We start from the raw sequence: 23,299 nt of genomic DNA, 5'->3' as shown, positions 1-23,299 counted from the left end.
TCGGCCAAGTGACCTTCATCAGGATTCACTGATACAAGAGAAACAAAACCAAAATAAAAAATGAATGTATATTTTGAAAACATGCGAATATTGTAACATATAAACTTATCATTGAATAATGGGCTGTGCAATAATAATTATCAGCCTGGGGGGGCATCTAAACATTTAGGGGTTAGGGGGCATAGACGAAAACAAATTCCCGGTTGCATAATTTTGACCTGGTAATATCGGTTATACAGGGTGTATCAAAATGATTGGTACCGGGCTATGTGACATTTTCAAAAATATATCAAAAATATAAAATTGCTAATTAATATAGTTTTTGTACTATAGAAATAGAAAGGGGCATATGTTAACTTATTGATCTATTAATCTGAAGTTGATAGGTTGATGCATCTGGGAGCTATTGTCATTTAAACGAAGATCGACGTAATCATGGTTTGACTTACACAACACAAGATGAATAGGTTCACTGCTTGAACCATTTATTGCATACATACTCTTCAACTCACCTCAGTATACATAACATAAAATTGCTTTACACATGCTTTTAGAAAGATAGTTCCTGAAGTCCCTGCCTTACGACTCTGGCAGTGTGAGGTGAAGCCCTATCTTGAAAGAACTAGGATGGGTGCATTCTGTAACTGCCTGGCCCATATCAAATTTTGAAGCATTGCAAGTTATAGCATGCTTGCATGGGATACGCCTTGCTCTTAGAAACTGTCTCCTAAATCTTCTCTGCACGTCTCCATAGCTTCGTGTCGACCAGTGATTCTTAACTATGAATGCACACTGAAGTGTGGAATACTGTGGAGCCATTCCAATAACTTTTACCAGGTCTAAACTAACCTACACTCTCTACAGTCTATAGCCATTCTGCCACACCATCTACTTAGTAATATCAAAAATACAATTTAAATTACCGCCGTGGATGGTGTTGATACACAAACTTCTTTCACCCCACCTAAGTCAATAATATTACTCTCAAGCAATAAATATTGATTATTATCTTTATATATATTATGAATGAAGAAATAGGCAAGGAAAATATTAAGCATTTCCATGATTTTCAACATATCGTCCTCCCAAGGTATTTGCAGTAAAATAGAGGTTTGAAAATGGTGCGCTACTGATCCAGCGTTTACGATGAAAAGTGTAAAAACACCTACTTTCCTTTAGAATCATGTAACTTCTGAATAGAATGTGCTATCTTTATGATCTAAAATTCTTAGAGAAGATAAAACTACTATAATTACAAATATTTAAACAATTACCCCAAACTGGCACACAAAAAAGTAACAAAATTCGGGAAAAAATGAGAAGTCTTCGTTACCAATCATTTTGATACACCCTGTATAAACGGTTCCAAAACGTGTACTGTATAATTTTAAACCATAATGGATAGCAATTTCATCAAGTCATTTTCAACATTCTTGTCATTCAAGTTATTTAAAAGAAATGCATAGATGTGAGTAGGCCTATTTGAAATCCCTATGTAAAAAAAAACCAAAAACTTTTTTTCGGCCTCAAATTTCATAAATGGCTGTATCTTCTGGTGAAGGACAAATTGTTGGACAAAAAAGTACCACACATGTAATATGTAACTTATCAGGCTACATTTCACACTTTAAATCAAGTTAAGGGGCCTAGCAGTGTTTTAGTTCTGGTCAAATTTATGAGAGGGGGTTACTTTTTGCATGCTCGGTTTGGATTTTGGTGGGAAATGCGCTCCTTGCCCCTTTACGTTTCCTCTGCCTTCCCGATTTTCTCCTTCATTTTTAGTCAGATGAGCACTTTTCTCTGTCATGGGGGGGACACTCTGCTCCACCTCTCCCCGCCTACGCTACTGGGTATCGGTATCCAAAATTACTGAAAATGTATCTCTTCTTCCCAATATACAGAAACGAAGAAACTGGCCAGGCGGACGGCTTTTTCCCGGATATTATAAATGCAGGTAAATTCAAGATATGCACTGGATCTACATATCTTAATCCTAATTGAGAATGGATGTCGAAATGGCTAGTTAGGGGGTTACTGAACAGAAAACGTCGCCGCTGAAAATATGCGCCGAGGCCTTAAAAGAACGAACGAGCTGTTACAACACTGTACAAGGACTTGAAACAAGTCTAACGATTATCAAAGAAAACAAGTCTAACACCATGATTCTTGAACTATATAGGAAAAAAACTGCAATGAACTCCGGAACCCTGGGAACTCTACATAATTTTACTCAATTTAGCCTGAGAATCTTTAGCATTTTGTTATGCAGGGTTATGTAGTTTAACACTTTCTGTTATGGAAAACAGACGTTCTAAATTTATTTTATATATTAAAGTAATACAAATTATATACTCTTGTAGGCTGGACCTAGTTCAGCAAAAATATCCATGTTTAAAACCCCCTGAGCACTACCTGCCGATCTAACATTGCCTCTGATTGGCCAATTACATGATATCTTCACTTTAATCACCAATAAGAATGGAGCTTTGCAAATAATTCATCCCAATTTTTTTTGTGTGATGAAATTATTCTAACAATGTTGCTGATTGGTCCAATTGATAATGAAAACTTCTTTTTGGCCAATAGGCAGGTAGTTCTCATGGGGTTTTAATACTATATAATTTATTAGAATCGTTTTTGTAACAGTTTGCAGAATAGCCAATAAGAAGTGTAAGACGGTGGGCGACGTCTGGACAAGTTGTTGGATCAGCGAGGCCGGAGAGACATCACGAGGAGGGGTTGGGCTGATGGGAGGGTGGTTTGACGCGTGCGGTGGTAAGATATACTATAGTATGTACAATTCAGTGGCGTATCAGGGGTTAGTTGTCAAGGGGGAGGGGGAAATATTTTGTTACGGTATATTCCGAATTATAGGCCTAGGCCCATATAATAATTATTACTCCTTCCAGGCAATCTTATTGGTAGAAAGACTGGAAAATCTACGGGCCTGCAATATGCTGAATCGTGCTGGGGGAAGGTTGCTTTGGTCCGGGAGGGGTTGGGGGGGCAATCAACACAAATGACCGTACGGGAATGCTCACCCAGGAAGAACACTGTTTTTGGACTGCGCAGCCCTTGAATCTTACCAAAAAATAATTTAAGCTCTAAAAGACCCCTAAATTGCGCACTCCTCACATTTCTGCTGGTTGTTTTTTTCAGGCGATTTTCAACCAGAAAGCCAAGAAAGACCCTTGATTTTGACTGTTCGCAGCCCCAAAAGACCCCCTTTTACCGGCCCATCGTTAGCTCTTAAAGACCCATCACTTCAAAATTTCGGGGGAGCATCAGCATACCCACCAAAATGTATGATGTCCCCCACCGGGCCTTTGGTACAAAGTAAATTTAATCTGGAAATCTATGTGTTGATGACCACAATAGGGGGGATGCCACCTGGTCCCAAACGGCCCGTCGGTACATCGCTACCTGTCGCCACATACAAATAAAAGAATGCTCTCACAGTCTGATTTACTATTAAGTATCACATTTGTGCTTGTTACGCGAACATAGGCCGGAAGAATGCACCCCTCACATTTTTCAGTCTGGGAGACACCCCCTTAAAATTCCTAATACAAAAAAAATAAAAGCAATAATTGACCCACGTATCTTCCTTTTTAGCCCCCAAAAACTGTGTTTTGGGCCAAAATAGGGTAAAATGACCAAATTTCACTTTCATTTTGAGCTAAAATAGTCTGAACTTGAACAATTTTCGCGCGCAAATGCGTCAGACATATCGGTACAAAATAATTATGCCGATATATCTAGGTGTAAATTATACATTAAAAAATAATTATTCGTACAGACGAATAATTTGATACTATTTTCATTCAATTTGGAGTATTTTTAAATTTTGTCGTGTGAAATAGTTATTGTACCTGTTGACCTATACCTCATTAAATGCATCATGGAGATACATGACCATTGACTTTTTAATTCCTTAGGACCAGACGGATAACTTGTGATATTTTATAACTTGCTCAAAGCATTTTCAACTTGTATCCCCATGTGACCTTTGATCTCAATAACTAAATTTTCTTAAATACTGGAAGCAAAACGTCATGGTTATACTGTGTCTTCAGTAATCTCTATCTCCACTACCCATACTGCAGCTACTGTCCGTTTTCCTATACACAATACACAGTGCTCTTTCCCATTGGCGCGTGACCTCTACAAATAGCACTACGTTAAAAGTATGGGGATATGACTAGTTAACGTCGCTGTGTGAAAAATAACCGGCCAATATTAAAAGTACTCTTCTAAAGTTCTAGAAAATATAGTTTTTAACATGTCCTAAATTTTTAGCTAATTTAGATGTTTGGAAATATTCGTACTTTGGTGTTTTAGTTAATGTTTTAGGTAATAGTGCATTGCCTAGTTAACGTCGCTGTGTGAAAAATAACCGGCCAATATTAAAAGTACTCTTCTAAAATTCTAGACAATATAGTTTTGTAACATGTCCTAAATTTTTAGCTAATTTAGGTGTTTGGAGAGGGTCGTACTTTTGTGTTTTAGGAAGGATATGTAAACGACAGATAACACCAAAAATATGAAGAAATTATTTCCAAACCGTGTTAAGTCAACAATCATTATGTTGCTCATTTTCAAGAATGCTGGTTTACAAAAAGCACGCCATTGTCTCATTTCGTGAACAAAAGTACACATACCATTGTTTCCTTTCGTTTCCTTTATAATCGGTTACCCAACTGAAGCTATAATACAATCTTTATTGCGATATCGCACATGAAAACAGTCACATGTGCACAGCCAGAGAAGATCCGATTTAATCAGTTGAGCTGTTTCAATGAGTGTTATCTTGGTTTAATAGCTTTTAATGGGGTTAAGTCCTGCAAAGGTCGAGATGAATTCTACTGTAGACATGACTGCATCATGCCTGTCTCAAAAAGCTGGCTACGACACTGCTCCTCCTCCTCATTATCAGTATTCCTCTAAACATCTAAAAAAAGTAACTAATCCCCTTAGGCCTGGGTGCTCAATCTCGCCGATTTACTCTTCGGCGTGCCCGGAACCTAAGCCGCAGACCCACGCCGATGCACATGTGCTGAGAAATAAAATACTGTTGCGATATGCACTAACAAAATGTGTGTCTGCTCGATGAAAAGCCATGTTTAGTCACCCATTCATCGGCTTGATCGGCCCAACTCCTGCATTTCTCACAACCGGCTTATAACACTTGACAACAATAGCCTTACAAATTAGTGCGTTGATTCTTTGCCGGATTATATCGACTGATCCGCAAATTGCTCACGGTGAGTAAACTCAAGTAGGTACTACAATAAACATTAATATAAAGGTTTTGAGTAATGAATGACAAATCGCAGAACAAGAAGATGGCAAGATGTTGCGAACTCGATGCCCATAACTGCTCGCGATTTCGCAACCAGGGGTATGGCTACACTATATTAATAATATCGTCGGCGTACTGCGGCTTGAAACTTCTAGCCGCAGGAGAGCCATCGAAATGCTCCGAGACGACGCAAAGTTAATCTGCGAGATTGAGCACCGGGGCCTTAAATAATGACCATTATTAAAAAACGGGCGATTGTATTACAAATCTGTAAAATGCGTTGGAATCAGAATTTATTTTTGCACATTGACTTAATATTGACGCCACAGCGTACATTTAAATCAATGTAACCCAAGATTTAAAAGTTGCCGTAAATTGTATTGATTTTGTATTCAGTATAATGGAAGGAAGTCTGTATAATGATATCTGCGTGTTTTTGTATTGTTATAAGTGCAATTTTCAAATCTGAAATACGCAGAAATAAATTCTGCTTCCAATGCATTTTACAGATTTGTAATACAATAGCCCCTTTTTGAATAATGGTCATTATTTAAGGGGGTTACTTTTTTATGAGATGTGTATTATAGTTATATGTTATTATTATTATTTTAGGATTACGAGTTACTCCTGAACGACAACGTACCTTCGCCTTTTCCGATCCATTTACCAAATCTCCAAACCAGGCATTTGTAACGCTACCAGGAAATCCCAATAAGTTCAACTGGCAAAATATAACCGGGAAGACCATTGGTTTCTGGCAAGGAACCAGTGGTGATGAACATTGTCTTGCAAAGGCAGAAGGAATTGTTGTAAGTTGAGTAAAAATCCCCCTCCAAACTACTTGCATAGCAGCGGCGGCTGAACGATTTTGAAAGTGGTGTAGCCAGTCAGTGGTGGATGTAGTAAATGTAAATAATGGCCTCGAAGCAGCCATCGCGTCGCACTTGCGCGTCTTAAGGGTGCCTGATGAGGGGTGATGTACCCCCTCAGAAGTGTGAAAGTTTTTTTTAAAGTGAAGGCCTAATAAATGGTGGACCATTTTGGTACTATTATTTTATACAATGTTAGTTTAATAAAGCCGAAAATTGGTAAAATGAAGGCCGAATTAAAGCCATTCGTGGACAAGTTCTCACTATTAGTAATTGTATAAATTATTGTTTTAAAGTGTTATGTGTCCAAAGCAGAACCGAAAAGGTCTCCTTGTTTCTGCACATACGTAGGGGTGTCTGAGGGATGTTCCCTCTTAGAAGTGAGAAATTGTGCAAACTTAAGGCCCAATTGAAGCCATTTGTTTGATTATTTTGGCACTATTATTATGTACAACATTGTAGTTTGAAAAATCCGATTTTTTTACAAACTTTGGGTGGCCAAAGCAGAAGCCAAAAGGGGATTTGATTATCCATAAGCCTACACAGGGAGTTGGAATTTTTTGTGTGTGTTCCCCCAGACATGTAACACACAGCACAAAGTACGTTATGGGTTTATTTAAAGTGTAGGGGTGTGGGGGCAGGCCCCGGTCGAAAACGAGGGACAACTGCTCCCCCTGCCCCCGGTTCCGCCATCAATGGGAGTCAATACTCTTTGGATGATACAGTTCACAGTCTCAATGCAACTCTTGCTGATGCATGATGATACAGATCACAATACATGCCCCCGCCCATGCTTACCCTGAAAATGGTGCGTCCCTAAATGGCCACTATCATTTAAATGGGATTGAAATGAAACTTTACATGATGCCGTTTAAGTTCTTTCTCTAAGCATCAAATTTAAAACTAAATTTCAGGCTTGTAATTATGGACGAAAGAGATAACAGACCGCGTTCAAGCAGTCCAAGTCTTAGCATCACCAGATAGGCCTAATGAGGGCCGATTGTTCCATGAAATGCGACCGGGAAAACTGCTACGCACTTATCGCGTGTTATTACGGTCTATCGCGTTAGCTCAAAAACACTATTGTTCAAGGTTGCACCGTAGGCTTACAAAGAAACAATGTTGCTCCAAAAACAATAGCAAACAAGCTTAAACTATGGGCTGGTGACTCCCATATGACGACTAAACACTCCAAGTGGGACCCCAATATAAGGGCCCAGGTAGGGCAGGGACCTTGTATGGAGGGACTGGAATCGCCTTCCATCCATTGTACCATGCGAGTTGCTGGTTTACAAATTATCCTCAGTTGAGCAAGCATGAATAATACGTTGATCAATATACCCTAATACGAATCCAAGCACAGTTACAACAATGCGCTTGGCTTGTCTTGTTCATTGCAAAATGAGCCTTCATGTTTGCTAGAATAATGACAGACTCTAGAAATGTCATCTTAAGAATTATTCCAGTATCGAAATCAGTAGGAATACCAAGCGTACAGTGTACACATTCCAGAAAAAATATAATTTTGTTTGTTCTAGCATTCTGTATCTCCACAAAATTATCACATTTTGTCTCCAAAATCCTATGTAAATGATTCTTGATGCTACACAGAAATTATTTTCGACAAAGGATAGACATTTTACACAATTTGTCATAACTTAAAAAGATATTGGAATACTTTGATGTGTTTTCGATATTCTGTAGAGCAGCATGAGTAAATAATAAAATTCAAACATCGCGCCCTCGGCGCAACTCGCATACAACCGAAGGTCGTGAAAGATAATCAGATAACAATAGCTTGACAATAGCTATCAATAATCCCGTTTTCAGTCCCTTCATACACGGTCCCTGTGTAGGGTAAGAAGGCAAGAGTAACCTTAAGGGTGACGGGCTGTCTCTAAAAAATATAAAGTCAAATAAAAATAAAAAACAACCTTAATGTTAAAACCTTGAGTAACCTTAATGTAACGACCTTGAAATGTAACTTATAGAAACACAGAGGGCCACTAAATTTAATATACAGCCTGTCTAAAAAAATTGTGCACGTGAAAAGCGCCCTCTTTGGCAATTAGAAAATGCCGTTGTGGCATAATGCTAAAATCAACGTCACGGGCGCAGTCTTAGCTCTCAAATGCCGTTTGTTCTGTTCAATTTGCTTGAGATATGTTTATTTAACAACGAAAGGGTAAAATCACAATTGTGCCACTTTTACTAGGGAAGAGAGCTGTACATGTAAATCAGTGATAGCTGATGTTGATGCGTCTAATGCACTCCCCCTTTCGGGCGCATGCATTAGACACATCAACATCAGCACGCATGCATTATTTTGTCTAATATCTCTCCAAACAAGTAATACGCGTTCATTAACCTATAACATGTATAAGTGCGCAATATTTGTTTGTCTTTTAACATGTCTTAAGTGACTAACAGAACAGTATTAACCATGATAAAATCATTGACATGCACATGTATTTAATTTTTACAGCAGAGTGTGAAATATTTATTTATCTTTTAATCTCTTTTAAGTGAAAAAAGAGAATCATCATTCCTGCATCATGATAAAACAGTCAAAACAGTCAAAAACATGTTGTATTGTGCAATTGATGCATTCTTTTGATTTCACGAAGGAACTCTTGATAAACTTGATGCTATCACTGTTACATGTAAAGCACTCTTCCTTCCCTTGTAAAAGTGGCACTATTGTAATTTTACCCTTTCGTCTTTAACTAAATATATCTCGAGATTAAAACAAGCAAATTGAACAGAACAAATGGCATTTCAGAGCTAAGACTACGCCCTTGACGTTGATGTAAGCATTATGTCACAACGGTATTTTCTAATTGCCAGAGAGGGCGCCTTTTACTTGCACAATTTTTTTGAGACAGGCTGTATATACATGAGATGCTGTCCTCCAGAGAAAGAGAGGATACGCTTGCATGATTCTAAACATGAGATGCTGTATCCCATGTATTTGTGCATGTTCTGCTACTCAAATTGGGTGCTGTAGTAATATGTGCTTATGATGTACGCTTCAGGCTTGTGATAATTATCGTTTCATTTTCTTACTTCAGGGAGCAGTACTTCCACCAGAAAACATACGACATTGCGCCGGCGCTGATCAGTGTTACGAATTGCTGGTAGCTGGAACGGTGAGAATATTGAATTCTTCTTTATTCCGAGATCTGCAGTGGGTTCCCACTGTTTCATATTAAATGGGTTTAAATATGATATTCCCGTACACGCCCTATGGAAGACATGACCTTAATTCCATACACGTCCTATGTATGGAAGACATTACCTTAATCTCCCACTTCCACACCTTAGCGAAGTGCACCAAATTCGCGTAACTTACTAGTTTAGTACGTTACTTAGTAGCTTATAGTAGCTACTCCACAACTGTCGAGTATTGCTCTGAGTATTGCTGTGGCGAGTAACTTCTTCTTTAGTATCTTAATTTAGCAATTATGATGCCCCAAGGTCTCTATAGTTCCAGGGTTAAAACCAACCTTAACTTAAACTGCCTTAGTCCGTACACAAAAGGGTTGTGGCGAGGTTCTCCTCATTAGAACTTTGATACCTTCTGTATTGCAAAATCTCTTATTATTTACTTCCAAATCTCATTCTCCTCTCTCTTTGAATCGATTTGCTTACTCGTCAACTTACCCCTCAAAAGATGAAGAGCAAGTTGTCGAGTAAATAACAATAGTTACGGAGTAACCTTACAAGTCTGGTAACTTATACCGATTTGGATGTCACAAAAATGTGCGATACTCGCCAACTTACTCCTCAAAAGATGAAGAGTAAGCTACCGAGTAAATAACAATGGCTTTTACTAGTAGTCCAATAAAACTGGTATTTGACCCACCACTAATTGCAACAAAATATTTTTAAGTGGTAGCACATTTCTGGATCAATTATATGAAGAGAATTGCGTGAAATATGCAGATTAATCGAGTTTTGGAGGAACATTTTGGTCTCGGCGAGTCAGTGACGTCAACTCCTTGAAGTGGCTGTTTTTAAATGCGTGGGTTAATGTACACATGTGCTACTTTAAGTACTTGCATCAACAAGATCGTCAACAGAGTGCCGCCTATCTCCGGAAGTTTTAGCTTTGAACCTGCTGGCCAGCTAATAACACGCAATGCTTCAGTTCATCATGCTAGGAACTGCTGGTAGGTGGAAAACCAACGTGTCAATTTTTACCCCTAGGCACTACTTTACCAAACAATTCCATGAACTTGAGACTAAAATGCAGGTCACATATGATGCATGATGCTGATATATGTCCTTGAAGGTGCGACAACTGATCACATATTTCTGTCAACCTTCACAACAGATTCAGTCCACTCAACTTACACCAACTTCTGTCCACTCAACCTTCACTAAGTGATCCTTCCACGGTATTTCGTAGACATTACACAATCGAATGGATGAAGACCTGACCCGGGGACCTGACACTCTTTATGTACTTAAACCATAGCTTATACCATAGAAGAACTCCTGGAAGCGGCAGCTTTAATTAGCATGAGGGGTCGAACATGAATTATTCATAACGGATCGATAACTGGCCTCACTTTCTAGCTAGTAAACCAGCCGAATTTTTCATAGGTTTTGCGTTGCTAATAGAACAACCGTGAATTTAGTGTCACCCCCTTGCTTATACTTTTGCTTTGACACCACATAACAAATTTAGAATTGTTTGTGAAGATTTCATGATTATGTGTTAATCCAATGGTGACCTCAAAATTGGCGATATCGCTTCCATCACCGCCTGTTTTTTTAAATACATTTTAAGATAAAAACTTCTAGTACATCAGTCTGGGAAGGTGACTTAGTGCTCTGAGGTTACAATTCTGAATTAACTGGTGTTGGGTGTCACTCTTCGTCAACGTCTAGGTCCAGCTTTGATGAGTTAGCACAACTCAACCCTTTGCTCTCTCCACACATCCATGAACAGCCAAGGCCATGATTCTTGCATGTGCATCCACCAGTGTTGCAACCTCCTGCCTTGCAATTGCATCTGAAGATCTGAGTTTCGGTGGCGCTCATGGCAGGTCAGTTTGTACTGGAAGTAATTGATCATCACTAAGTTTCCATCCCCATTCATCTGGCGGAAATTGTCCAGCGTTTCCTTTCCACTTCCAAATTTGAAAGTCGACTCTCAGGCTATGATACTTTCTAGCAGCAGATGTTGGTGCCAAGTTCCCGGGGGCAATTTATGGGCCTCGACATATTTTGAACATTTGACAACCTTGTCGTGGAAATGCATGTATCGTAAAACTTTCACCTTGATTTCCACTGTGCATGCATACAAGAGCCTTTGTAGCAGCAACTTCCTGGGTGAACAGGTTTGCGTGTTTCATTAACTTGTCATTCTTTTGGATGTGCTTTTAATAGCTTTGCCAATGCCATGTACTCTGGATGTAGTCTAACAGCCTAGTAGGGCATGTACGTTTCACTAGCGGCAATTATGTTGTACTGGCTCTTCATTAATGACAACAGCTGACTTTGATCCAAATGATCGTTGGAATGAAAAGTCTTTCACACTTTTCACAATCATTGAGTCTAGTGTGGTTTGCCCCACAGACTTTGCGTTATCAGCATTCACTGTACCATGTGCAGTAACACCACATAGTGCTATGATGAGATGATTCGCAGTCGAATGCATTCCATTCTTTGAAGACCTTGTGGAGTTTATATGTGTCTTTCGTATCACATTTTTGCCTTGATTTGGAAATGTTCTTGTGCTGTTTACATAGTTCACACACCCGTTAGCTTTTGCTTTGCAAAGTTCACGTCTGCACAGGCTGGCATTGGTCATGTTTGTAGTCATATCAATCGCTGTATTTCGGTCATTCCACGGCCTCTAGGACTTAATGCTCCTCATGAGCACCTGTTCTATAACAAAGTCGGTGGATAGACCAGCCCAATAACATTCACTTCTTCTGACGACATGAAAGCCATTCATGAAACTCCGATACACATCTGGATGACTGTCTTCAAGTTGATTCATCATTTGAAGGTACAGGTATGCAGACTTGGCATAAAGATTGTGAACTGCAAAGTACGGAAGCATATCATATACAGCCTGAAGATGTAGTTTCCAATTTCTCTGCAAGATCTCCGTAGTATCTCCGTAGGATCTCCACCATATCCATATACAGTAAGCAACAAAATTAAGGTACCAGTTATACTATCCCTGTATATCCTAAACAAAGACAGATATGTCATAATTGGAACCAGCAGCCAATAGCTGCATCTTTTAGCTCGAATTTAAGACCTCATTTGTTGAAATTGTTCAAGAAATAAAGATACGACGATCTAAAACCCAAGGAAGATGCCAATGTAAAAGTTGCAGTTTGTTCCATTGCGAGCCCTGTTGATTTGCACACAAAGCGTTCACGAACAAGAGAACCAGCGCGGTGCTTCCATTGATTAACACGTTAAAATTAGAGACGTGCTTTCATTGATTAGAACACAAAAGTTCAACCTTTAATTTGTTTTTCTTTATTAGGTTTTAGACCACCATTTCTTTAATTTTCAACCAATTTCAACAAATGAGGTCTTAAATCAGAGCTAAATAACACAGGTATTGGCTGCTTGTTTTAATTTTGACACCTTTTTCTTTATATAGGATATACAGGGGTGAACACAACTGATACCTTAATTTTTTGGCTTACTGGCTTATCTGCTGTTCGTAGAGCATTCATAGAATTCTTTTCTTCCTTCCATTTATCGGAAATGTGCTTGAGAGTTTCGGATGAGGCCACTTCATCAATAATGCCTGAGTCATCTGCCATCCGGGGGGCACTGGTCATTGACAAGGGGGTATCATGTGACCACGAAGTTTCAAATAGCACCCTAAACAAGTATTTACGAGGTCTGAAAATGCACCCCTAGTATGGGAAGTGCAATTTCATACCCTAAATAAGTATTGACATTATTTTTGCCCCCTTTAGAAGCAAGTAAATCGGTCATATTTTGACTCTAAAACCCTTCATGATAACTGGGAAAACACAAATTCAAAAGTTCATAACTTTTAACCTTTATTACATACTACATTTGTCGCAAAGGACCCTAAACACTTATTTATTGTACAAGGTATACCCTTTTTCTCAAATTTCCTTGTTTTAAATACCCTATTCACGATACGTAAGTACAGTGCCTGATCATGAAAAAAGACCCTTTTTACTTGAATCTTTGGCCACGCATGGTTCCCCCTGGTCAATGACCAGTGGCCCCCCTGGGTCTGCCATTAAATGATCAAAAAGCTTGCCAACTTTCAAGCAAGTCTTCATGTTGGTGCTGAGTGTGCTCTTCCTCCCACTGGATGACGTCATCTTCCACATCCCGTTCTATCTGTTCTTGTATTCCGTGCATCTCCTGAGAAGAATTATCTGTTGTATCCTCTAGATCATCCACATTGGGATGCTTTGGCAGGGGAAGGTTGAAACTATCCGCTATACCAACATTGTATTGAGGGCTGCACCCATTATTCTAGGTACAGGTTTACTATTGAGTTTCCCTGGCGTAAACATTGAAACGATTCCAATACCATGAAATGTCATGCAAAGCTATCCAGAGTTCTGATATTGTGATCAACATTGTCTGCAACATGCTGAATAAACTCCCTTGGTCTGGATGAAGGCAATTCTGTCCCTTGCGCGAGTGCAGCATTCTTTTCAAACTTTAGGACCTCCCACAGCCATGCTTATAAAGTGTGTCTACGATAAACCTGGAGACGAAGTGATGGTGCATAACTGGCCAAATTGCAGTGGGGCTAGGAGGACTCTTGGCCTGGTTGCATGCATTGTTGCTTGTCCTATTGATGGCAGCTTTGTACTCGACGCGTCTTGATACGATTACAATAGATACAGTTATCATGGAAAATCATTGGGTTTTAAAACAATCGGTACGGTATCTAATTTGCAAATATTACATAATTCTCTGCATATATTTGATCCAAAAGTGTGCCAATCATCTTTATTAACCGTGAAAACATGGGTCTAGACACTTTATTTGTAATAATTGGATGCATAGATACAGAGTTATAGCAGAAAAATCAATTATTTGACAATGGCGGCATCTTTGTCCTGATTGGATGCTTAGTTGTAGTGCAAAATCTGTATTTTTATAATGGCGGGAGCTAATTTGCATATTATGCAAATTTGAAGCCTTTACACCAAATATAGGTATACTTTTAGTATGGTGTTAAGGGGACATTACTGAAATACATACCACTTAAAAAAATTCTGTTGCAATTTTTAAGTGGTATGCATTTCAGTAATATCCCCTTAACACCTAGTATAAGTCGCAAAATGCGAGATACTCGCCAATTTACAAAACTAAACTGGCCTCAAAAAGAAACTGATAATTTTTCACAAGGTCATATCTTAAAATCCTGTCCATAAACATGAACAAAAATTGCACACATGATTACTTCAATACTCTACTCTAAACACATGGCAGTAACCAAACAGTTGTCCAACTGACACAACAGTAAAATGCACTAACACGGAATAGCTTCCGGGACCACATTCACAGGCGAATAATTGGAACCCAGAAAAATAAATCTGTGAAAATACCTACAAGATCCTTACACAGGTGATTATTTCAAAAGAGTAAGTGGAATAGTGTGGAACGGGGGTGCTTCTGCTTTTCACACACTTTCTTCAAGAAACGTGCCTTGTTCCACACTATTCCATTTACTCACAGATTTCTTGTGTTGGGTGCCAATTATTGGGCTGTGAATGTGGTCCAGAAAGCTGTTCCATGTCAGTGCATTTTGCTGTTGTGTCAGTTGTACAACTGTTTGGTTACTGACAAGTGTTTAGAGTAGAGTATTGAAGTAATCCTGTGTGCAATTTTTGTTAATTTTTATGGACAGGATTTTATGATATGACCTTGTGAAAAATTTTAAGTTTCTTTTTGAAGCCAGTTTAGTCGCTTACTCGGCAGTTAAGCGGATTTGGTGCACTCAGCGGTCAGGTAATGTGACTTTCAAATGGGGGTACCTGAATGGGTGACTCTGTTTGAAATATACACTCCCCTGTGCAGGAGATTAAGGTCAGGTCTCCTATAGGGGGTGTATGGATTTGAACTGGAATAGCCCATTTTGTTAGATTTTAGAGAGAATTTTCAGCAACTTTTGTAAACAGGCTGTTAAACAAAAATATTCGAAAACAAATAAAAAGCGCAATGGCAAAAAAAAATGTTACTCAAGAAAAATAACGCTGTAATGATGTATTTGCAATGCAAAAGAACAGTAACAGCATTTCACATTAATTTGCATCATTTCAACATATTTATTTTCCATGACTTATAATATTCAATTTGTAAAGAATACGAAATTACATGACTAATGGTGAATTTATGACTTCGTGATTTATCGTGATTCATTAGTCATTTACATGTATTACTAAATGATTACTAATTCAATGACTAATTCAACGACTAATTATCGATTGATTATTAGTCGAAAATTCGATTTTCGATTAATAGTTGGGGTTGCGGTAGGGTGATGTGATACTATTTCAGTTCGGGGGCACTCGTAATAACAGGACGTCTCTGATTTCAAAGACGGGTCAGTGATTTCACATACGGGGGTCTGTGATATCACATACGTCGAGCTTTGTTGACAATTCGGCACTCGATGCAGCACATCGGAACGAAGCTGAGTGTATTACAATAAGCTTTCCTATGTTTAGCAAATAACTACCTGTGCAAAAATTATATCTATCTGTGCAAATTCTGACAAATGGTCCCTGAACACACTTAGATTGCAATGGCTAAAATCAAATGTTTTGAGGTAAAAAAAATCCCAATTTTACTATCCAATTCATGAATTGGATAGTAAAATTAGCAGGCACTCAACATGCTCAACTTGGGCTAGCTACAACCCTGATAAGGCCTATACACAAAATTATTCCCACTGCGCTGGCACGTTCATCAAAATTACTTATATCGTTTGCGACTGGGTTTTGAAACTAGGGAGTATGTGATTTATGAGACGTCTCTGAAATATGATACTGTAAGGTGACATAAACCTTCAAGAGTATTTGATATCAGAGACGTCTTTGAATTAGCAGTGCCCCCAAACTGATTTAGTAATATTATGTCGTTATTTTTTATTTTCATTATTTCAAATTTCAAATGTTGTTGTATATATTATCATATGCAAAGGTTAATTGAATATTTGTCGAGCACCTTGGTCTGGGGCGGACATTTTATAAATGAATTTAGAAGAGCAGCAACGACACCACTTGCATTACATTCCAGATGTTAAATCTACATTTGCTAGCTGTATGTTTAGTAGCAACGGTGTTAGCTTGTCCCAATTTTGTAGAAAATTGGACAAAGTAAAGCTAATTGCCGATATGAGTGGGTTTCGTTTGAGAATCTGTTATGCGCGGAGTAGCATAACTAAGTAGCATAACTATATACATGTATATTTGCAAGGCTCAATCGAGCAGGCAAACTAGATTATATTTTAATTATAAAATAGAGTACCAAGTGCAGGTACCATAGGAAAGTATACGTGCTTTCTTGCCCTACGAGCGTATTGTATATTGGAACACCATAAATTGCAAGTATTTGCTATGTTTTTAAAGCTAGCTTGGTGCCGATATAATAATACTATAAAGTTCCGAAAGGTTATCGTAGTATTTATATTATGGAATTAATAATAATTTATACAGCATCCCTGCATGCTATGATCGGGGTATGTTCCGGCCCAGCCAATTAATTCACGATCCAACATGTTTAATATAACTTATACTTTTGTCGATGTCCCAGCTTTTTCCTATGTAATACTATATAAATTTTAGTACCGAAAGGTTAACATAGTATTTCGGAATATAACAATACTGTTAAGTTCTAAAACAGTGTTAATTGAATAAAAGGTTATCATAGTATTAGATCGTGGAATTAATATTTGCTTAATTCCTAGTAGACACGCTTACAATTAGCCAATGACATGAAACACTGATATCTCTTAAGCTCGATTCGATTAATCAATAATGTTATACGGTCTAGTGAAGAGATCAGAGGGTGTTTTACATGTCTAGATCATGTAGATGATTCGATATTTCGGGTATTTCTAGCTAGAATTACCGAGGATTTCAGATAGAAATTCCTTATATAAAAATCTCTCTAAATTGTTCCATAGTTTTGGATATTTCTGTGTTTTTCGTATTATATTTTCATCGCCCAATGAGATAGCTTCTGACTGGATTCAGGTTCTGTCCGGGACCTGCCACAGTTATAAATTTGAGGAAAAATGAACGAGTCCGTTTTATTTTAGGGTCATTTGTCTATAACTGGTCTTTACATGTAGCGCTATGGAGAGAGTGCCCGTTGAGAGCGCTATAACCCCCATTTTAGGAACAAAAATGTGATTAAAAAAAACTGACCCGTGCGAATTTTCAGAGTATTTAGTATGAACATGTAGAAATATAATCAAGTAGTTGCCCTACCTGCTCTTCCCCGAAAAAATAAAAAGTCCTATACCTCAATGATAATGAAACCTAGGTGTACATGCTATTTTATTCCTCTGTATAGGTAGATGCTTTATTTTCGGATGCCATCGTGTACCGAGGTAGGACAGATGTAGAGAAGGTAACTGACAAACTTCAGGCTTGCCCACTCGGCGGCTCCGCTATGATGACTCGCTACGACTCGAAACTCATCGATTGGTGGAATCCAGCCCAGGCTAAACTGATGGCAAGCAAGGAATATCATGAGATATGTAATGATGTCAAAGTTTCGCACGGTAAGCACATAAGGTTCAAAGATCGTGTAAGGGGATGTGCAATAATTATGTTCTATATTACATGCTATGACGACTTAAGGGGGTACTACACCCTTGCCAAATTTTGTGCCTAATTTTGCATTTTTCTCAAAAATTATAGCGTATTGGTGACAAGTAAGATATGTATATTATAGGGGCAAGGACTACAACTACTGGACTGGAAATTTTATTTCAGCACAGACAACAGTTGTGGAGTTACAGTCAAAAATGAGGGAAAACCAATATTTGATCAATAAATCAATAACTACTTGACTTGAGTTGCTGAATTTTCAGTGCAGTAGTTGTAGTCCTTGCCCCTATAATATTCATATCTTACTTGTCACCAATGCGCTATAATTTTTGAGAAAAATGCAAAAATAGGCACAAAATTGGCCAGGGGTGTAGTACCCCCTTAACTTGGTCAGAAGAACTACTGAACGGCCTAAGCTCTTGTATACACATACCGGGGATCAAAGGTCACATAATGGTCAATAAAGTTTGTTCAGTCAAACCAATGAGTTTGAAATAAATGGAGAGAGAGCCCTAAGTGCACCTTTGTAAATAACGAGATGATTAACATGTAATCGATTGCTGGGATTCTGGAAATGACCCTCAAATGTGACCTAGGCTATTGTTTTTAAAATGACCCATTCTCTTTTGTTCAATACAAAAACTCTGCAACATATCAAATATTAACAAAGAGTTTGTACGGAACGTATATCCAAAATGAACCCACCAACATTTTGGATTTCCGCTCTTTTCCGCAACTATGTTTTTTTTTTAAAGATAGAAATAACGTATTTTTTACACTGTACACTTTGCGTATATTATCCTCGCACTGAAAATAGAAATATTTCTCCAAACACTTTTAAGTTAAAACTCCTTGTGCAGTTCTTCAAACATTTAACTCCTTGCGCAAATCTCCAAACACTTAACTCCTTGTGCCGTTCTCCAAACACTTAACTCCTTGCGCAGATGACAATCTCCAAAAATGGTGTTTCTTTCACTAATCACTCTCTTTCTCCAGGAAACAGGCTTCTTTCTGCACTGCTCCACCTTATTGACAGATGTGTTGTTTTATAAACCAGACTCCAGCAAGTCTTTCATACACTCAACATATCCTACGTTGCTGTATTAAAATAGCACATTATTGGCTATGTAAACTGGTTCAAATGTACCTCCTTTTGAAGCACAACGACGACCAACACACATATAGAGAGTCTTCAAGCTCCCATGATATTCTGTCAAGAGCAAACTCAAATGCTTCACCTTTTGATGCTCCCAAAAACCCATGATATATTAATAGACCATTCTGTCACATTACAACACTTCCTGTGGGTATTCCTCATGATGTCATATCCACTTTATATTAACAGGGATTCCCCGAATGGTGCAATGTAAACTGAACATTTCCAGTTAGATATGATTCAATTTGTTTTGACCAACTTGATGAATGAGAGGGATTTGCCCAAATGCCTCATAAAATAGTTTTTAATTGTAAACAAAGATAAATAATCAAATTAAATTACTCAGGGTACATCACAATGATACAGCTCAACTGATCATACTTTTCCTACATTCGACCTTGCATGATTGTTGAGTTGACACAGTCATGAAAATAACTATAGATACTTGACAGACCATTAGTAGCCCAGTTCTGAACCTTTTCATTGATCATTCATAACAATAGGTATCTGATGGATCAGTGAAGATAAGAAGGATTATAATATATCCGTAACCTTGATATTATAGTACATCTCGAGGAAAAAGTGCAATGGACATGTTTTCATTTTATGTTTCAAATATCCCGCGCATGAAAATTGAGTATTTAACCCAAAATGGAAAAAGGAACAATTTATTGGAAATCTGTTTAACAGATTTTTTTGACATCTTTTTCTGCTCTGTATTATACCTAAATTAAGAAATTTGATAAATATTCAAAGAAAATATAGGTCATCCAAAAATTTTAGATTTTTACACATTTTGGGGCAAAAAAGGAAAAATAAGCAAAAATATCAAAATCTGTTTAACAGCTTCATTCATCAAGTCATAACAAACGGCCTACATGCTTAATTTCTAATAAAATATTGAAATTGTGAAAAATATAGGTATTTATTGATTTTCATGTTTTTTCTTGCAAATATGCTAATAATAGGCAAATTATGAAATTGCAAAATAAAGTTTCTACATAGCATACATCTTTCAAGTGTGATGTTCAAAATGACAGACATCAAAAAGAGATTCGATGAAATGTAAAGGTGTAGTAACAATTTTGGCATGGACTGTCTGGTCAGGAAAAGTACGGTAAGTTGAGCTGTACGTGTACTCATTTTCAATCTTGAAGTAGCCAAACCTTCTCCGTGGACAGAGTGAAAACCGGGTACATTAATTTCTTTAAAAGAGCATATTTTCAAAAGTTGTGAGCCGATTGAAGTATTTGTTTCGGTTTATTAAAGTGACGATTAAAGATTTTTTTACATACCAAAATATAATTGATCAACTTGTCTAGAATAGGAGACAAAGAGGGCACAACGAAGGTTCTCTTTTTTGAGGGACACCCTGTATAATACCCTAACTACCAATTGCAAGATATGGAGCAGATTCTAGGACCCTCACAGGATCTATTAAGCACACACCGCTCCATATGTGGTGAATTATTGAGAGATAGAATGAGAAAAATGGAGATTCGTGCCTAGCTTAATATGACAACAAATAATTATAACAGAAGCTATATAACATCAGTTTGAAAAATGCTTAGCGACCGCAAGCCGAAAGCTCACGTAAGTGAACATTTTTGTTGTGAGAATAATCATAAATTCATCAGTATAACAGAAGCTGTGTAATGTCCAAATGACGTCTCAAGTGGTTTAGCCATGTTATCAGGGAGTACAGGGCGTTAGTCCGACACGCCGCTAGTCCGAATCTGAAATGCACGGCACCAGTCCGACACGCCGCTAGTCCGAATCTAAAATACACTCTGCCAGTCCGACAAGCCGCTAGTCCGAAAATGAAAACCACTGGGCTAGTCCGAAACTGAAAACCACTGCGCTAGTCCAAATCTGGTAAACACTCCTTCAGTCCAACACTGCACTAGTCCGAATCTAAAATACACTCTGCCAGTCCGACAAACGGCTAGTCCGAAAATGAAAACCACTGGGCTAGTCCGAAACTGAAAACCACTGCGCTAGTCCAAATCTGGAAAACACTCCTTCAGTCCAACACTGCACTAGTCCGAATCTAAAAGCACTGCGCTAGTCCGAAACTGAAAACCATTGCGCTAGTCCGAATTTGTAAAACACCGCACTCTCACAGAAAAACCACAGAGCAGGAAGCCTTAAGCCGCGCCTGTAAGTCAAGTCGAACTCCACCCAACACACTCCCACAAACATTTGTTGCATAATTATGCCAAATTTAGGGGATCATTATGTATTTTGTTATAATATACAATAAAATTTGTTATTCATTATTTATTCTTTTATTTGTACAGGTCACAAGCCTGGACATGACCCAGAAGACATCTGCATCGGTTACAATTAAAATTACAATTACAATTACAATAATCTAAGTATCCATAGAAATACAGGATGTCCCAAAAGTAACTTAACATTGTGAATTGGTCATAACTTGCGTTGTGTTAATAGTGTTGTTACAAAAATTGCACAGTATGTAGATAATTCTTTTAGAAATGTTATGATACCAAACATGCCTATGTGGTCATGATCCTTTGGCATGAAATTAACGGATATCTACCGTACCATAAAACCCACTTTTATAAACGCGAAATAAGTCTCGTCATTTGAGACGTGATAACACGATATAACATGTTATCGTTTTAAAATCTGTTTTGTTTAATTTTGCTATGTTTGTTTGATTGTTTGTTTGTTCGTTTTCAATGCGTAATCTTCATTTTCTGTTTTATCTGGATTTTATATGGAAACTGCTTAAGATCTTTTCTGAGGATTCGATGAACAGTTGTACGCGGTATACGTTGTTCTCCATTGAAAGTCGACGAACTGATCGTCTTGGTCTTTTCGCCACCGCTCTTCATATGACATTGATGTTTGTAGCCGATCTTCCTGTTCTTCCACGTCCTGCCCGAGGTAGATCATGAACAGATACAGTTGATAGGAATTCCTGCACTAGTTGCTGGATTGTATTTCGGCTGGGTGAATGATTTAAATTAAAATGTTCCCTAAACTTTACTTGAGTGAGTTCGTCCGACTTTGTCTCGGCAAAGAATCTGAATCCGTTGATCTATAGGAAATTCATCTTCACTTCAACTGTTTTAAAGTAAAGTTTATTATTGTCAATATATCCTAATTATAATCTAAAACAGCAGTCACGCTTATGCTAGGCCATGTAACCCATGAATGTTCATACCTAAATGTAGCGTGTGCAGTGAGTGAACCAGCAACTCTATTGTTGAGGTAAGCACATTATTCATGTGCTTGAATAAAAAACATATGAGCTTGCTTTTGTGGGTTTGATACACACATATGTACAATCGCACAGTAAGGTCAAGGAATCGTCAATAATGCTGTTTTTGGTATCAGAATAATTCTAAAAGATCAATCTATGTGAATATGTTCTCCATTTTGGTATGAAGTAGGTAATATTTGAGATATGGCATATTCACAATGTTAAGTTACTTTTGGGACACGCTGTAGAAACATGGAGATAAATAAGAATAATTTACTGGTGTTGGCAATTTTAATTATCGTGGTCAATAATCGAAATGACCAAGCGCTTCTTGATACCGAACTCGATATGGACTTTCCATAGGGTGTAAATAATCTTAAAAGGGGTGAAAGTCTATGGGTGATAAAAATCTTAAACGGAGTGAACTTATTTCCGTTGAAAAAGCCACCATTGTTATGTTAAAAGGGGTGCCACAAAATTCAACCACGTTAATAACGTCACCGGGCATGCCCGCTCTTTTTATAGGTAAAAACATATTCTTAAGGGCTCTGATAGCGACGTTTTCACGTATTTTTTGTGGGACCTGACACGCCAAATTTCATTTTGAATACGAGGAATGTCCTTCTGATATTAAATAATTTGGATTTTTTGAAATTCGCGATATAATACAAATATTATGGCAAATCATTAAAAATTTGACATCATTTGTCTCAGTTGTTTTGCATCGTTTGTCTAACGTCGGCCAAAAATTCGATTTCGCGATTCCAAATGACGGTATTTAATTCACATTCGCTCATTCATATTCATGATTTCGAGAGTATGCTAATTAGCCACGTCCACCCCATTAATATTCAGATATGGTATCTTAATTGTTCCTAATAAGGGTAAAAAGAAAAAAATACTCTCGGTTTTTGTAATGTT

General features: G+C 37.9%; 1 protein-coding gene across 1 annotated transcript in view; it reads left to right on the top strand.

Annotated features, from left to right (window-relative positions):
• LOC140140030 (uncharacterized) overlaps nucleotides 1–21,539 on the top strand; it is a 28,576-nt gene extending 7,037 nt beyond the window's left edge. Inside the window, exons 3-8 of the mRNA XM_072161841.1 lie at nucleotides 1,902–1,954; nucleotides 2,647–2,775; nucleotides 5,915–6,111; nucleotides 9,243–9,320; nucleotides 17,731–17,941; nucleotides 21,447–21,539. Of these exons, the coding sequence (XP_072017942.1) occupies nucleotides 1,902–1,954; nucleotides 2,647–2,775; nucleotides 5,915–6,111; nucleotides 9,243–9,320; nucleotides 17,731–17,941; nucleotides 21,447–21,496 (718 nt within the window). The 3' untranslated portion in view covers nucleotides 21,497–21,539. The remainder of the gene's footprint in view (nucleotides 1–1,901; nucleotides 1,955–2,646; nucleotides 2,776–5,914; nucleotides 6,112–9,242; nucleotides 9,321–17,730; nucleotides 17,942–21,446) is intronic.
• Nucleotides 21,540–23,299: the final 1,760 nt, after the last annotated feature.

The sequence above is a fragment of the Amphiura filiformis genome, chromosome 18 (assembly GCF_039555335.1).
Source record: "Amphiura filiformis chromosome 18, Afil_fr2py, whole genome shotgun sequence".
Taxonomy (NCBI): Eukaryota; Metazoa; Echinodermata; class Ophiuroidea; order Amphilepidida; family Amphiuridae; genus Amphiura; species Amphiura filiformis.
The sequence above is the reverse complement of the archived record's forward strand: the minus strand, read 5'-3'. Positions and strand labels throughout refer to the sequence as shown.